Source organism: Echeneis naucrates, chromosome 9 (genome assembly GCF_900963305.1).
Source record: "Echeneis naucrates chromosome 9, fEcheNa1.1, whole genome shotgun sequence".
In the NCBI taxonomy this organism is placed as follows: Eukaryota; Metazoa; Chordata; class Actinopteri; order Carangiformes; family Echeneidae; genus Echeneis; species Echeneis naucrates.
Window position 1 is genome coordinate 4,937,520 of NC_042519.1, and position 15,603 is coordinate 4,953,122.

Consider the following 15,603-nt stretch of genomic DNA (forward strand, 5'->3'; position numbering starts at 1 on the left):
TTGCATTGGGTTGGCGCTGGGGTTTTCTTCAAGATGGCGGGTCTACTAATTAGACCTAGTGGCAGCTCGTCGAGAAAAAAATAACTTAGATAGGTAGTCAAGCGTCTCTTAGGAAGCAGCCTTGTCCTGTTTAGTGGTGAGTACCTTTTTTTTTTAACCCATTGGACATTTTTGGCCTAGCTGGCCATTTTTATAGACGATTACACCCATACACCCTAATGGTTGCTCGCTAGCATATTAGCTTGGATGTTAACGTTACCAGGGGCCCGCTGTTCAGTTGCATTCGGCACAGATGAGCTAAAGAAATAAAAAGGCTCGTTTTATTTTAAGATGTCTTGGTTCGTTATTTCAACTTGGACAAACGTGTATCTCATCGGCTGACATAATGACATCCATGAAACGTTACAGGAATATGTTCGCTGCTACATTTCCTCACGTGTTACATTGGTACAGTAGTAGTCATAAAGTTGTTGTAACTGACATTTGCTCTTACTGGTCCTTTTCTCTAGCTCCCAGAAGATCCCCTTGGAGGATGATCAGTGCCTAGATCTCCTATTAAGCTGAATGCATTGTGATTTCCAATAATTGAGACAGTGATTCTGAAAGCTGTCTACATTAATGAAAAGAACAATGTAGTCAGCTTAGCATATTCACCTCTGGTACGTGGTCTATAAAGGGATGTGCTTCTGCATGAATTCTGGGTTTAGATAAGAAGTTTGCTAAACCGCTTAGATTTTAAAATTATTGTTAGTCTGTATATGTAGTAGTAGTTAATACAGATAATGGAGGTAGATGACGTTTTACCCCCTCTCCCCTTGGAGCCACCTGATGATTTTGGCCAAGATGAGGGCAGAGCACCTCCACCACCTCCCCTGCAAACGTCCAGTGACGCAGAGGTAATGGACGTTAGCTCTGGTGGTGATGGATACACATACACCCCAGGGGACGGGGAAACCAAGCCACAGCAGGCCCTCAGCAAGGGCTCAATCACTTTCTGTAGCCACCTCTCTGATGAGGCCAATCCCAACCCACCATGCCCCAGAACAGCCCGCCACGCTCCCCAGGTCACCAAGTTCCTACCAGACCTCAAGCTGCTCAGAGATGTTAAGATCAGTGTTAGCTTCACTGAAAGCAGCAATAGTAAAGACAGGAAGGTTCTGTACACAGGTGAGGGGCAGGATGGAGGAAGTGATGATGGTTTAGATGGTCTGAATGGTGAGTTGCATGACTGGGCTAGTGATCAGGAGGTAGCTGAGGGTAGCTCGGGAGCAGGAAATGTAGGTAGAAGATCAGAGGAGGCTGAGGCAGACCTGGAAAACAAGGTAGAGTTTGCAGTCCTGGATGAGTTGGATGACTTCTGCGACAACTTCTTGGATCAAGACGACGGGGAGCATAGCGGCTTTAAGTCTGAGGTCATAGTTCAGCAGGAGCAAGCTGATGATGATGCCGGGCCATATTCTTATGAGGTATGTCTGTTTCTGCGTGTGTTGTATCCACTGTTATTATTAGCTACATGCCCAATTTCACCATCCATGTAAAACAGAAATACTGTTGGCCTAGTAGGGCTTAAACAGTGCTGTCCCTACAAAGGCATTATGTTTGTGATAGTGGATTTATTAGTGGCTTCCCAAACTGAAACAAGACATTTTTAATATCACATCACAGTTACTACAAGGTTTTATATTTATATGCTATACATTTGGCTATAGGGAATTAGCAGATACAGGGAACCTGCAGATTAGAAGAAAAGCTTGAATGTATACATGGAGTAAGTCAAGATAAGGGTGGCTCAAAGCAGCAGATCAGAGTGCCAGAAACTTTGCCATCGTATTTACTTTATTTTTGAATTTGCATTAGTTTGACCTTTTCTGAATCAATGTGTCTGTTTTTTGATTAAGTCGCTACAATGGGCAGGGCACAAGGCAGCATAAGTTAAAATAAATGTTGATGTGTTTTTGTATATTTCTGTTTTTATATTACTGAAATGAGATGCTGGAAGAGGTCAGTGCCTTTTTTCATTTCTCCCTTTAAGTGGTGGGTTTTCTTTTGAATCAAAAGTAACAATAAATAAACAATAAAAGCCAAAGGGATTAATTAAATGTCGGATTTTAACTTATATTGGGTGTTTACCTGAGAATCAATATAATTGTTCTGAACTTGGGAGCATTTTGCGTTTATGATCAAATATGGGACATATAAATTTATTAATTTAGCTGTAGTGTGTGGTTTTGGTTCTATCTTTCCAGAAACTATTGAGTTACATTTTGGTTAAATATCTTCTCAGGTGAAGCTTTCAAAAGTCCCAGTAAGTAGTGACCCATCCTTCTCTCCCAGCCTTAATCATTAATTCTTCCAGGAGGAGTTTGACAATGATGTCGATGCTCTGCTGGAGGAGGGCATGCCCGTCCCAAAAAAGATGCGCCCAGCAGAGGACAAATATGGAGGGGACAGTGATCATCAGTCAGATGGTGAAGGAGGTGTTCAGCCTATGATGACCAAAATTAAGACTGTCCTGAAGAGTGAGTGGTGAATTTGTCTGTGAATCTGTCTCAGGCCCTCACAATTGAATGTGGCTTCAGGGATGTGGAACACAAAACAACATAACCAAATAATTTTCCTCAAGATATGTTACATGAATATGTCCTGAAGTAAATTGATACAGCTGTAGGATAGTGTTGCATTTTTTTGCCAGTAAAAATTACAAGACAAAGTTTCCAGAGAAAAGTTGGTTGGCAAAGGTGTTGAGATCTGCATCACCAAACTGAATAAGATACAGTGCTCTAAAATAGGATCATGTTTGAGAAGCATACAGAAATTGTGTATTGAAATGCAGCATGAGCCAAAACAATTCTTAAAAAAAAAAAACAAAAAAAAACAGTGTTTTATGGATTAGAATCCAGCCTGCATTTTTCACTTGTTTTGGTTAAAAGTACCACAACATGTTATTAGTTAATAAAAGCAATGGTGAGCTCTCACCCCATAAACGTCTGGTGGTATTTCTGTATGTAACGTTTATGTAGACTACAAACGTGTTTCTGTAGTCTAAAGGTGACATCTAAATTTTAGATGTTCATCATGTACATTTATGTCCGACTAATGCTTCCTTACCTGATTTTCAAAAATTAATCTGACTTAACTTCATAACAGTTTTTACAAGAATTTCAAGGTTAATGCCCAGGGTTAATTGTAACAATACTCAAATAGCTCTTGACTCTTTTTCATGCAAATAATGCCTGCTTGTAAGACACTTAAATGTCTTTACCCACATTTACATGTACTTTTTTTCCATATGCCAGGTCGGGGGCGTCCACCCACTGAGCCTCTACCTGACGGATGGATCATGACATTCCATAACTCAGGCATTCCAGTCTACTTGCATAGAGAAACCAGGGTGGTCACCTGGTCAAGGCCCTACTTCCTTGGGACTGGCAGTATTAGGGTAAGATGCAACAAGAATTTAATTTCCAAATAACCTGTAACGCTGATGCAGTTTGGAAGGGTTTCGTCTCAGATTTTTTTTTTTTATATTTAGCTTTAGTCATTTCAAGTTATTTAAGTTGGCAAAAGTAGTTTGTAGCCACAGACACAATGGGCTTTTGGTGCTGTTCAGTTTTGGGCTCCGCCACTGAGAGCCTTCACTCTAACTTTGTGTTTCTTATCTGTGTACTCCTAATCACAAACACGTCAACCAACTCATTCCAAGATAAATATTAATGAAGTCTGGGTCTGCTTGTGTTGTCAAATTTATCTGAAATTGCACTTCTGCCTTTAGTCAGGTGAAAATTGTAATGTAAAGGTTTATCTGTGTTTAAAAATGGGGTACGCCGTTAATATTGACAAAGGTTTTCATTGAAAACAATTCAAATAGATTGTTTGACAGCAAATTTGAAAAAAATTGTATAATTGTTGTTTTTCATTTTTAGAGATAGTCTACTCCTAAGGGAAGCTGCAATTTGGACCAAACAACATTAGTATAAAGCAAGCCTTGTAGTTGAACTGATTTTACTCTTAACATGTTTTCTTGTTTTTCTTTTTTCACAGAAACATGACCCTCCCACCAGCAGCATCCCTTGCCTCCATTACAAGAAAATGAAGGAACAGGAGGAAAGGGAGCTGAATGGGGAAGTGACACCTAATGCAGATGAGTCTCCACTCAAGCCCACACAGGAGACAAATGGTGAGGAGAGTGCAGGCAAGTCAGAAACTGCAGGAGGGGATCATGATGACATCCCTCCCTCCATTCTGACTGATGGTGGCCCAGATGGAGAGGGTACAGCTGGCAGTAGCGTGCAGGGTAAAGAGTGCCAACCTTGTGATACTGCCCAAGGAGCCTTGGGACAAGTCAAGGCCAAGGTAGAAGTGTGCAAGGACGAGTCAATAGGTAAGGGAATGTACATTGACATAAATAGTTTTGAATGGTTATGTTTTTGCTGCTGTAAGAACTTGATCTCAAACTGTTCTTAATGAAGTGTTCTGACTTTAATTAATAATAATAATAATAAATCCTCTTAGAAATTGAAGAGTTCCGCCTGTACCTGGAAAAATGCTTTGACTTTGAACAAGTTACGGTAAAGAAGTTTCGTACCTGGGCTGAGCGAAGGCAGTTCAACAGAGACATGAAGAGGAAGCAGGCAGAGTCAGAGAGACCAATCCTACCTGCCAATCAGAAACTCATTACATTGTCGGTCCAAGATGCACCCACTAAGAAAGGTATGTGACACTTGCGCCATATCACATATTTCCTTTTTTTTTTTTTTTTTTTTTTTTTTAAACATGGATGCCATCTATGTGACAAAATACTTAAAAACTTTTTAACTGCAAAAGAGCCCAATTATATCTGGCATATTCTCTGTGTATTTAAATTTTTTTTGTGTATTTGTATTTATATTTTATTTTATATTTTATTTTCCTATTAAAACCTCTTAAACAAACAAAGCAGGGCGTATCCTGCTTTCTCTGGAATGCTCTGCCGTGTAGTTGAGGGAATTTATTTGTCAGCTTTATGCGTGTGTGTGTGTGTGTCACCAAAAAAGTCTTTTAGATGCCTCCTTTGTTGATACATTTTCAAGTTGTTATACATTTTCTAAAACAGAATTTGTCATCAACCCTAATGGAAAGTCAGAAGTTTGCATCTTGCACGAATATATGCAACGTGTCCTCAAGGTTCGACCTGTTTACAACTTTTTTGAATGTGGTAAGTTTATCTGCTACATCTTGTTTGAAATTTAATCTGTTCATTCTGTTGCCATCAACAAACCAATTTACATTACACCCCTCTGTGTTATTTGCATATTTTCCCATGTGCACACACAAGTATTACTGTTAAACCAAAGTGACAGGTTTGTTCTGTATGCCTAACAGAGAACCCAAGTGAACCCTTCGGAGCATCAGTCATTATAGATGGAGTAACTTACGGCACAGGAACTGCAAGCAGTAAAAAACTTGCCAAGAATAAAGCTGGTAAAAAGAATATTAAGATTAACAGTACTGAGCTATATGATCAGCCCATAATAATAATAATAATTATAATTTTTTCCCTCACAGTCAGTCAGTGGTGCTTGTGGTACCTTCAATAGATTCCAGTAAATAGATGCACTGGTAAATTTGCATGTTCTAACACGTGACTATATCTGCACTCACTGGTCATCTTATGTAACCGGCAGCTCGAGCCACACTGGAAATCCTCATCCCTGACTTTGTGAAGCAGACCTCGGAGGAGAAGCCTGTTGAGGGCGATGAACTGGAGGTACTGATCCTGTGCTCTTCCTGTTTTTGATAGTTATCAATGGTGTTACTAAGACTGCACAGATTAGTTTGAACTGCAGCCTGGCCAAGTGTAATATCCAAGACAGTTTTTTGATAAAAGTAAAATATGCCACAACACACATTAATTTCTTGTCACATTGAAACTAAAATACAAAAATGACATTGGCATGGCATTGAAATTGACTTCACAATCTCAATGCTAAATTAATCAGAACGTTCAACCTGTTCTGTTCAACAGTATTTTAATCATATCAGTATTGAAGACTCGAGGGTGTATGAGCTCACCAACAAAGCAGGACTACTTTCGCCATATCAGATACTTCATGAGTGCCTTAAAAGGTAAGAGGGAATAGAAAACTCAACCAAGGAAAAATCATTAATGAGTTATGAGTTATGAGTGAATGATGAATATTTAGGGTTGTGTAATGTTAAGATTCTTTCAGTGACAGGTTATTGGTAGTGTTAGAATAATAACGTGTCCATCTCTATGGCAGAGTATAATACACACAAGCTAACATAAGTCCAAATATTTACGAAGGATAAGAATCTACATTTTATCCTAACAAAGTGCCAGATTATCAACATTATTTCTTTTTTGGTGTTGCATCTACAGAAACCATGGAATGGGAGACACCAGCATTAAATTTGAGGTGATCCCTGGGAAAAACCAGAAGAGTGAATATGTGATGACATGTGGGAAACATACTGTGCGTGGTTGGTGTAAGTAAGGCACTTATCTTTATGTAAGCACGTGAACCAGTCTGTGTGTAAAACTGATGAGATAGACGTCATTTGGTGGATTCATTACTAACCCTCACATCATGTTGGACATTTCCATATTAAATCACAATTGCCTTTATTTGAAGTTGAAATGTTGCTCAGCCTGTAAAGCAAGTATGTAATTTGATTTCTTAATGTAGTCAATGAGTATTGGAGACATTAAAACAGTTGTACAGACTCTTCATATTAACAACTTTCACTTTTTACATTTAGTTTGTAACACAACACCCTTCACTGTTTTACTGGCTTTTTCAACAGGCAAGAACAAGAGGGTTGGCAAACAACTAGCATCTCAGAAGATTTTGCAGATGCTTCATCCCCATGTCAAGAACTGGGGCTCATTGCTGCGTATGTACGGCAGAGAGAGCAATAAGATGGTCAAGAAGGTAGGTATCCTCTTCTGCACCCTTTGACATGTCCGTGTTCATGGAAAAGTTTGGAAGTTACCATACCTGGATTTATAATTAAACATCAAGCTCAAATTAAATTCTTATCAATTCAAAAACTGCAACTGCAGCTGTTTTAATAGCAAGTGTATCTCAGTTGTAACTGACAATTTTTATATTCCTTACATGTCCCTGTCTACTACATCAGAGAATAACAAAATGTGAATGCACCAGTACATCCATGACTTTTGAAACAACTGATCTTTTACAGGAGAGCTCTGACAAGAGTGTGATCGAGCTCCAGCAGTATGCCAAAAAGAACAAGCCAAACCTTCACATCTTGAACAAACTGCAAGAAGAAATGAGGAAACTGGCCACGCAGAGGGTGAGCAGTCTTCAGTACTGTAATGTATTCTGTTTTTGGCATATAATCCTTCAGCACTTATCTGAGGCATTTATTTTTTTTACACATCATAGTTGTCACAAGAGAACAAACTCAAGGAAAGACAGGGTGGTCGTTTTAATGCTAATAGAGTGGAGAGCTTCATCTGAACAAACTTGATGCTCCTGGTTGAGAAAATTACATTATCCCTGTCAGGATTTTACATTTCTCATCTCATTATGGTTATTTTCTTGCATTTGTGCACCAGGAGGAAACCAGGAAGAAACCCAAGATGACCATCATGGAGTCTGCCCAGCCAGGGAGTGAACCTCTCTGCACTGTTGACGTTTAAATCTCGGAATCACTGGTGAACCACCGCACTGAAACCCAGTCACTGTCAAGACTCGTCACTCATCATCCATCACTTAATTATGCATCACTAAGATCTAATGGCAATATAATTAGTCATTGACCAGGCCAGTAGAGCTGCTTGCTTCTTTCATTCACCTGTAGATGTAAGGGTAGGACTAAATGCACTAACGTACCATAGAGCAAATATCGTCTACCTCTCTAGATGCACCTTCATTATGGCACTAGGAAAAAAAAAAAATCACCCAGGGTGCAGAGAAGTTAATGACTTGACAACTTATGAACCACATCAAGAGTAAAAACTGCATGCTTCTTAGGCTGCAAAATCACCACTTTACTGGTTTTGTGTTAGTGTTGTTTTCAAAAGTGGCAATCTTACCGTACCAGCACCTATGAGTTTTGTTTTACTTCATGTATTTGGAAAGGGACTTCTAATACTTGCGTATTTATACCATTCATTTGATTGGGAAACAGAATTACTTGTGCGTGGGGTATTTTAACAGTAGGTGTTAGTTATTTTGGGTGAATTGCCAAGTATGCCGATTTTTATCCTTGGAATTGACAGCTGTTTTCTTGGTTTGCACGATTAAATCCATTGCATTGTGATCACTATTCCAAACTACTGTCATGCACACATCTTGTCAGATTTTTGTTGAGTGATCATGTTGGATTGCTTTTATTACTCCATGTATTTGGAGGGAGTTGTTGCCTTTTTTTTGTCTGTTTGTTTTGTTTTGGCAATACAACAAACTTAACTCCTGCTGAGGCTGTCACTGATCTCTGCCTAGCTTTTCTTTGAGCACTAATGCTATGTACACTAACCAACCACTCAGTACAGTTCAGTTGCATTTCAGCTTTGGTTCCTGAAAAAGGAAATCCCTTTGCCTTCATGTTGCCTTAGTTAATCCATTTCATGAAGGGCTCAGAGTATATACAGTACATTGGACCTAAACCCAACTTCATCGGGAAGTGGAAAGACCAAGCCCCCTTTACCTGATAAAGCATTTATTGTGAAGTCAATTAGTATTTTTAAAGACAACAGCCTAAAAAACAAACTTTAGGGAAAAATGCCTCCAGCATGTGCAGATTTTTAAGACTCATCTTAATGGATTGTGTATTTTGTTTGTGTACGTTTGCCATCATTGTGACACCTGGTCATAATTTATATTAGAATATGTTTTTCAAAAGACAGCCTTGCTAAGTTTATTTGGCACACTGACATGAACAAAATGCGATCAAGTTGTTGAGTCCAACACAAGCTGGTGAAACTGTGTATACCAAAGCTTACATACAGTCTTATGCATTTTATAGAAATACTTAATGTTGCTGCAAATTGTACAGTAGAAACATCTTTAACAAGATAATACAGACATGTTACTTGCTGGAACAAATTAGATTCTGCTGTGCATTCTGTCGAGTATTTGGTCTGTGCTTTTTCTACAAAACTTACAAGTGCACGTCAGTTTAAACACCAGGCTGTTGTGATATTGTTGATCGCTTTAAGAATGTTCTTTGCCCTCTGTGCGTGTTGTCCTGCCAAATGTGTCCATGTGAGAAGACTGAAAAATAAAATAAAAAATACTGCTTTTAGATGTTGCTGTTGAGTTGTATCAATGAATTGTTTGACATGTTGCCTAGAAAATGAAGTATGTATTGCAACGTGAGCTCCATGACTTCAGTGATATGTTATGCAAAATAAAAATGGAATGGACAAGAATTCCTTTGTTTTTATTCAGTCACAAGCAGACAAAAGAAAGGTCATGAAAGATGAAATCATTTATCCCGTTTACTCACTCTGCAGCTTTGTCTTTAGTAATAGCTGAACAAAATATGTAGCATCAATAACAGCCTTTTAAACCTTAAGTAGCTCTATGTACCAAGACAGCAACAAAGTCCAACTAAAAAGACAGTCAGTCTAATGTATACTGTAATAATGCCAAGTTTATTTGGCACAAGAAATCATTCTGCATAAAAGGACTTAACTGAAAGACAGTGGTGAATACTAAACTTCTGTTTGGATGAACTGATCGTCTGTGTATAAGGTTCCTCGTGTTTAACTGGAAGGAAAGTTGGTTGTTAGAAATTTTTCTCAGGTTCTTGGGTGCCGAATGCTTGCAAGCATTTCTGCTATGGAAAGCCCCTGGTATCTATAAAACTAGAGGCTCCCTTTCTAAGGCTAAGAGCCTGTCTCTTCCCGATTGCTGCTGTTCTGCGGCTGCTCTGAGGTGTAGTCCACTCTCTCCAGCAACAGAAGCATCTCAACATGAATGGTCTGTGGGAACAGATCCACGGCCATAGCTCGCACCGGACGGAACGGGGCTCCGTGCACTCTGTTAGATGGTGCTCTGCACAGACTAGATAAGATAGAATAATGTTTACCACAGTACGATAGAAAAGCTGTTATAAAGAAAACCATTAAATGAAGATATTTCAACTCACTCAATGAAGTTATTCATAGCTGCCTTTGCATTGCATGCCACATAAATTAGCCTCTTCAAGTGCTCTGCTCTCCGGATGGCAAGGATCACCTTGGAATCTGTGTTCAATGAAGACGAGTTTTATATGTGTGACACATCAAGGAAGTAAGTTCTAGTCATTTTTCAGGTTTGTCATCATGAACTCACGTAGGCCTGCTCTGGGCGGATCGACAATGGCCGTGACGTTGGGTGACACAACAGCATTGAGGATGTTAGGGAACACATCCTCAGCCTTTCCACAGTAAAAGTCAATGTTACTCAGACCTGAAAAGACAACCAAAGGTAAAGTGATGAAGAAACCACAAGAGGGGGTAAAATGCACAGTTCATCAGTGTCCACACCGAAGAAACTAACTAAGAACATGGTTTTTATGCAAACAGAGCCAACATGTAAGTACAAATTTTGTTGGATTATAATCAGTTTTAATCTCTTTATATACACTTCCCAAGTTAAATTTCAATGCTTGGTTAATAAAGAGATGCTTGAATTGATTGAATCCAGTCTCTATTCTAAAGTCAAAGAAAGAATATAAGAAAATATAATCTAGTGACTAACCATTGAGCTTGGCGTTGACCTTAGCATCCTCCACCGCTTCCTGGCACATCTCGATTCCGATCACCTTCTTCACCCTCTGGAGACAAAAGTCAGTTCAGATTACTGCTTTGTTAGTGTATACAGTGGCTAACAAAAGTATTTATGCCCTGTGAACTTTTCTACGTTTTGTCACATTAAGACCACAAACAAATAGACTTTGCTGGAATTGTATGTGAAAGACCAACACTTTGTGGAACCGCCTTTGCTGCAATTACAGCTACAAGCCTTTTGGGGTATGTTTCTACCAGCTTTGCACATCTACAGACTGAAAATTTTGCCCATTCTGCTTTGCAAAACAGCTCAAGCTCAGTCAGACTAGATGGAGAGCATTTGTGAACGGCAGCTTTCAGATCTTACCAAAGTGGTGGAATGTGGAAAAGTTCAAGGGGTATGAATACTTTTTCAAGCCACTGTAAGCAAACTTTATTTCTTTAGCACTTTTCACAGTTGAAAACCATTAAGTCCTCAAAAGCAAAAATAAAACAGCCTATAAAACTAATTGGAACCGACAAGTATAAAACATTTGGGGGAAAAAAAAGAAAATTATAATAATAAATAGATAAGCAATTACAATGATAACAAGAACAACCACCCACCTATTCATCTAGATTGCAAAACCCTTCTAAATAGGTCCACCAATAGGAGTCCATCATGATGTCAAAGTTAATTTGAATTCACAAGTTATATACAATGTTTGCATTGCACAAGAATACAAATCACAGTGACCTTTAAGTTTGACTTTTTGACCAAAACACAATACATCAGTCTCTGAAAGTCACCAGCATCAACCCATAAAAAAGATAAAATAAGGGTGCGGGTGAAACAAAAATGTGTATATCGGGACTTGCAGAACGTCACCCAGCTCAGCATATTCACTGCATCTGGCAAACACAGTAGGTATACAGGCAGAACCGGGTGAACACCTGCCTGCCTGCTGGGCATATGGCATGTTTTCAGATAACTAATACAGGCATCAAAAATTACCTTGGCCAGAGAGATACCGATGGTTCCTGTCCCACAGCACACATCCAGAACTGTGCTATCCTGGTCCAGCTGGGCCCATTCCCCCACGGCAGAGTACAGCACCTCCGCCCCTCCTGTGTTCACCTGCCAGGTAGCACAAACACACATCGCATCACACCTGCACACTTTGTGTAAGGAGGCAAATGAAAACTACAGCTAGAGTCCTTGTTTATTTGTGCACGGTAAAATAAAATACGCAACTCCAAAAATACAAGGTATGAATTTTGAAAAGCAGAGAATGTTTCGTGGAAACGTGTCACACCTTTTCCTCACCTGGAAAAAGGAATGAGGGGATATTCTGAACTTTAGGCCGAGCAGTTCTTCATGAATGCAGTTCTTTCCAGCCACCAGCTCACAGGGCAAGTCCTCTGGGTTAGGAGATTTCCTTCACAGCCAAAAATGAGTTGAGCTGAATGAACTGAATAAATCTAACAATTATCAGTCAGTAAATGCATTTTGTCTCACCTTTGACCATCTCTAACAAAGAACAGAGACGTCATGCCGCTGTCTTTGCCCTCTCCTTCCACAAAGTACTGTCTCATGGCCCCCTTTAGAGCGTCCAGCTTCTCTTCTTCAAGTTTCTAGGAGCCATTTCACAAGTAAAAGAGGTAAAAAGGACGAGCAATCAGTGATTCCATCTTTAAATCCAACATATTTATCCTGAGAACATTTCATCACCTGTGGGTTGAAGAACACCACAGCCATGGCTTGTTTGGTCCTCGTGGTGCGAACAGTCAGCTGTTTCCAGTGTCCTTCATATGTCTCAGGACTGTAGACAGAGTATGGCGTTGTCCTGTTGGCAAAATGCAATGGAGAAAATATGTGAGTGAAAATCTGATGGGACTCAAATGTCATAGCAAAAATGGTCAAAGTAAGAATACCTGATGAATTTCTGAAACTCGCTAACCACTCTCTTGGCCTCTGCTGAGACATGGCACAAGTCAGCCGGCCCCACAACAGCACAGGAACCGCCTTTGTATTTTCCCAGTCGGAAACCAATGGTCTTGTCCTCACCGTCTGCACCCACTGAGATAAGGAACTCACACTTGTTCCTGTACTCTGTCTGCCGTGACACAGATGGACACGGATTAGACTCAACTGCATTTCAAAGTAAAAAACAATCATATTTTTACTGTGACAGAAATATCAAACCACATAGAAAAAAAAAAGATAAATCTGACGGGACTTTAAAAACAGCAATGAGCATTTCATGATGGTAACAACGTTGTCATTGTGTGAAAGTATTTGAGCTGAAACAGTTGGCTGAGATACAATTCCATCAGCTACATTTTTTTTTGCAACAAATAAATTCCAGCTTCACAAATGTGACTATCTGCCCCTTATCTCTTTGTTATATGTTGGTCAAAGAACTTAAATTGACTGTTGAATAGATATGATGGATAATATGGAGATATATTAAGAAAATATCACAATAGATATGGGCAGATAAACAAAACTGAATTATTGTTTTGGCTGATGTTCAGAAATGTGGATCAGACCCAAAATGTGATGTTATACCAGTGTAGGGGATGGTTGAATAGATTCCAGGGGACAACACATTTTGTTGTATTTCCCTTTCTGTGCGAACAGCCAGGGCAGCAGGGCTTTGTTGGTGCTCCCAAGCTCTCTGAAAAGGGAACAGCGTGATATTAACCTGGAAACACACGCTGTAAACTGGCTGATGTGAACATTTTCCATTGCCGAAACAAGATGGTTCAATGTAAACATCAGGTAATGAGCAACACATTGATCAATGGCTGATGCCTGCATTTGCTACTGGTATGGTTCTGTATCAATGACACCACCTACTTGGCCAGCCTCTGCAGAACCCCCACCACCTCCTGCTCCTTCCTCCTCAGCTGCTCCTCGTAAGGCACCTTCCACAGAGGAGTGACCACATTGGCTATCTGGACACTGAGCGGATCCTCTTCCTCATCCCCCTCTGCTCTCTTGGATGGGGGCTGCCCTCCTGTGCCCCCTCCCTCCTCCTGCTGCTGCTTCCTCTTCCTCAGGATGGGATCCACCTTTGGTTTGGCCAGTTTGACGCTCAGCACCTGGCCCTTCCACTGCATGCCGTGCACCATCTTCATTGCCTTGTCGCGCTCCTCCTCATTCTTAAACGTGACAAAAGCAAACGTCTGCTTGCCAAATAGCTTGATTTTGTGTGGGGTGACGTTGTGCTTGGCCAGGAACTTCTTCAGGTCGTTGAAGCCGACGAACTTGGGCAGATTCCTGATCTCCACTTTGAAGATCTCAGATGTGAAGAGTTCCTCCTTGATGTAGCGGTACATGCTGGGGTCAGCGGCAGCCTCGTTCTCACCTTCAGCTTTGGCATCACACTTGCCATCCTCGGGGAGGCCATCAGGCAGTGCACCAGACACCGGGCTGTCACTGACGTCTGCCATCGCTCTGCCTGCCAGGCGGTACAAGCAACAACTCAGTCAACAGAGTGGAACTGCTCTCACATTCAAAATGATACGGGGAATAAAGTTTTTGGCAATATCTCCTGCCACAGTTCGAGTAATTCAAAATGTGCACTTCACTGTTGCTGTTTGCTAAAAGCTGAGGTCGAAATGAGTCCCGTCGGTCGGGCTGTCCGCTCTCCAGAGAAAACACATCATTATCTGATAAATATCCACTTTCAGTATATTCCTCCCCTCACAAATATTTGCCACGGTCACATTAAACGGAAGCACGTTTTTCGGGAGCCTTACCTCTAAACGTTCACTTTCTATTTCACTTTTCCCAAAAACGGACAGGGCGCCACCATGTTGATGTAACCACGTGTAACATGAACTTTGAACTTTTTTAAAGGGATAGTCACCATGTCGGCGCTCGATGTGAACTCTCTGTATTTCTGCAAAATATGTACTTATATAGTTAAATTATTTATTTAAACTTGGATAAAGAGGACGTATGACTTGCTACAAAACAACACAGCAACGTTACACGAACTGCGTTAATAATTACAGCTTTGAATGCAATTCCCTTTTCAAAATGTCTACAAATAGTGAGACACTGAGTCCAGACATACACTTTGTTGAGTTCCCAAAGAGAACTTGCGTGTTCGTTTGATGAAGAATGCAGGAGACGTCCAAATCAGTTTCATATATTTTATTTGAACACTAACAGTAAAATATACTATAAAAAAAGAGATCGTTTACAGAGCTCTGGACCAGACGACGTTTCCCTGACCAGCAGACAACTCCAGCGTCAGCTCACGAAGTCTGATTCTCTGTCTTTCCCTGGTCCAGCTTATGTTATGGTTACACAAAGGAAATGAGGTATGTGAGTGTAGTGTTCTCCGGGTTGCACACTTCCGCCTCGTGTTATCTGACTCCTTTCCCTCGATCAGCCCCTAGCGGCTGTTGATGGTCCCTGTTTTCTGTGGAAAAGAAAGAACAGACACAAACCACAAAGTCCACAACCCCAGTGTATCTCCTTCATTCAGTAATAAAAAGACCATGATTATAATATATTGTATATAGATATTTCATAAAAAGTGCTTTTTAATCATGTCTATATACTATCCTTATTATATTGTGCAGTAGCTACTTCATTCGCGTGGGTGTCACTCTTTACTCTGTAAAGTAGTTAGTTAAATCCAAACAGCATAATAAAAATATAAAAACATGTAAGCGGTATAATCTCAGATATTAAAGCAATATGTGATTCATTAGATTAAAACAGCCTGATTATCAATCGTACAAAAGTGTGTAAGTAGCACAAGGTCAGACATCCCAACAACCCAATACCTCACCGCAGTACACTGCGTACTTTTGTCGTAGTGCGATTTGTCACGTAGGTTTTCTTCCTAATGTCAAAT

General features: G+C 40.2%; 2 protein-coding genes across 4 annotated transcripts; one reads left to right on the top strand and one right to left on the bottom strand.

Annotated features, from left to right (window-relative positions):
* The first annotated feature begins 16 nt into the window (after window positions 1-16).
* dgcr8 (DGCR8 microprocessor complex subunit) lies at window positions 17-8,289 on the top strand. The gene is made up of 14 exons (XM_029510098.1): window positions 17-136; window positions 510-1,466; window positions 2,357-2,519; window positions 3,297-3,439; window positions 4,042-4,381; window positions 4,513-4,710; window positions 5,093-5,194; window positions 5,362-5,460; window positions 5,664-5,746; window positions 6,005-6,105; window positions 6,380-6,486; window positions 6,805-6,932; window positions 7,204-7,317; window positions 7,583-8,289. The coding sequence occupies exons 2-14, from the start codon at window positions 783-785 to the stop codon at window positions 7,664-7,666; spliced, it is 2,346 nt and encodes a 781-aa protein (XP_029365958.1). The 5' UTR covers window positions 17-136; window positions 510-782; the 3' UTR covers window positions 7,667-8,289.
* A 574-nt stretch (window positions 8,290-8,863) lies between these two features.
* trmt2a (tRNA methyltransferase 2A) lies at window positions 8,864-15,585 on the bottom strand. Of its 3 annotated transcripts, none has more exons than XM_029510102.1 (12): window positions 14,942-15,585; window positions 13,587-14,190; window positions 13,296-13,404; window positions 12,659-12,840; window positions 12,456-12,570; window positions 12,243-12,358; window positions 12,051-12,162; window positions 11,739-11,861; window positions 10,716-10,791; window positions 10,308-10,424; window positions 10,123-10,219; window positions 8,864-10,037 (listed from the first exon to the last, which is right to left on the bottom strand). In XM_029510102.1, exons 2-12 carry the CDS (start codon window positions 14,180-14,182, stop codon window positions 9,860-9,862), a joined length of 1,821 nt encoding a protein of 606 aa, XP_029365962.1. In that variant the 5' UTR covers window positions 14,183-14,190; window positions 14,942-15,585; the 3' UTR covers window positions 8,864-9,859. The 3 variants fall into 3 exon arrangements, with proteins under 3 accessions (XP_029365962.1, XP_029365961.1, XP_029365960.1); XM_029510101.1 differs by having other exon boundaries at window positions 14,812-15,585; XM_029510100.1 differs by lacking the exon at window positions 14,942-15,585 and adding an exon at window positions 14,492-14,764 and having other exon boundaries at window positions 8,867-10,037.
* Between the last annotated feature and the right edge of the window lie 18 nt (window positions 15,586-15,603).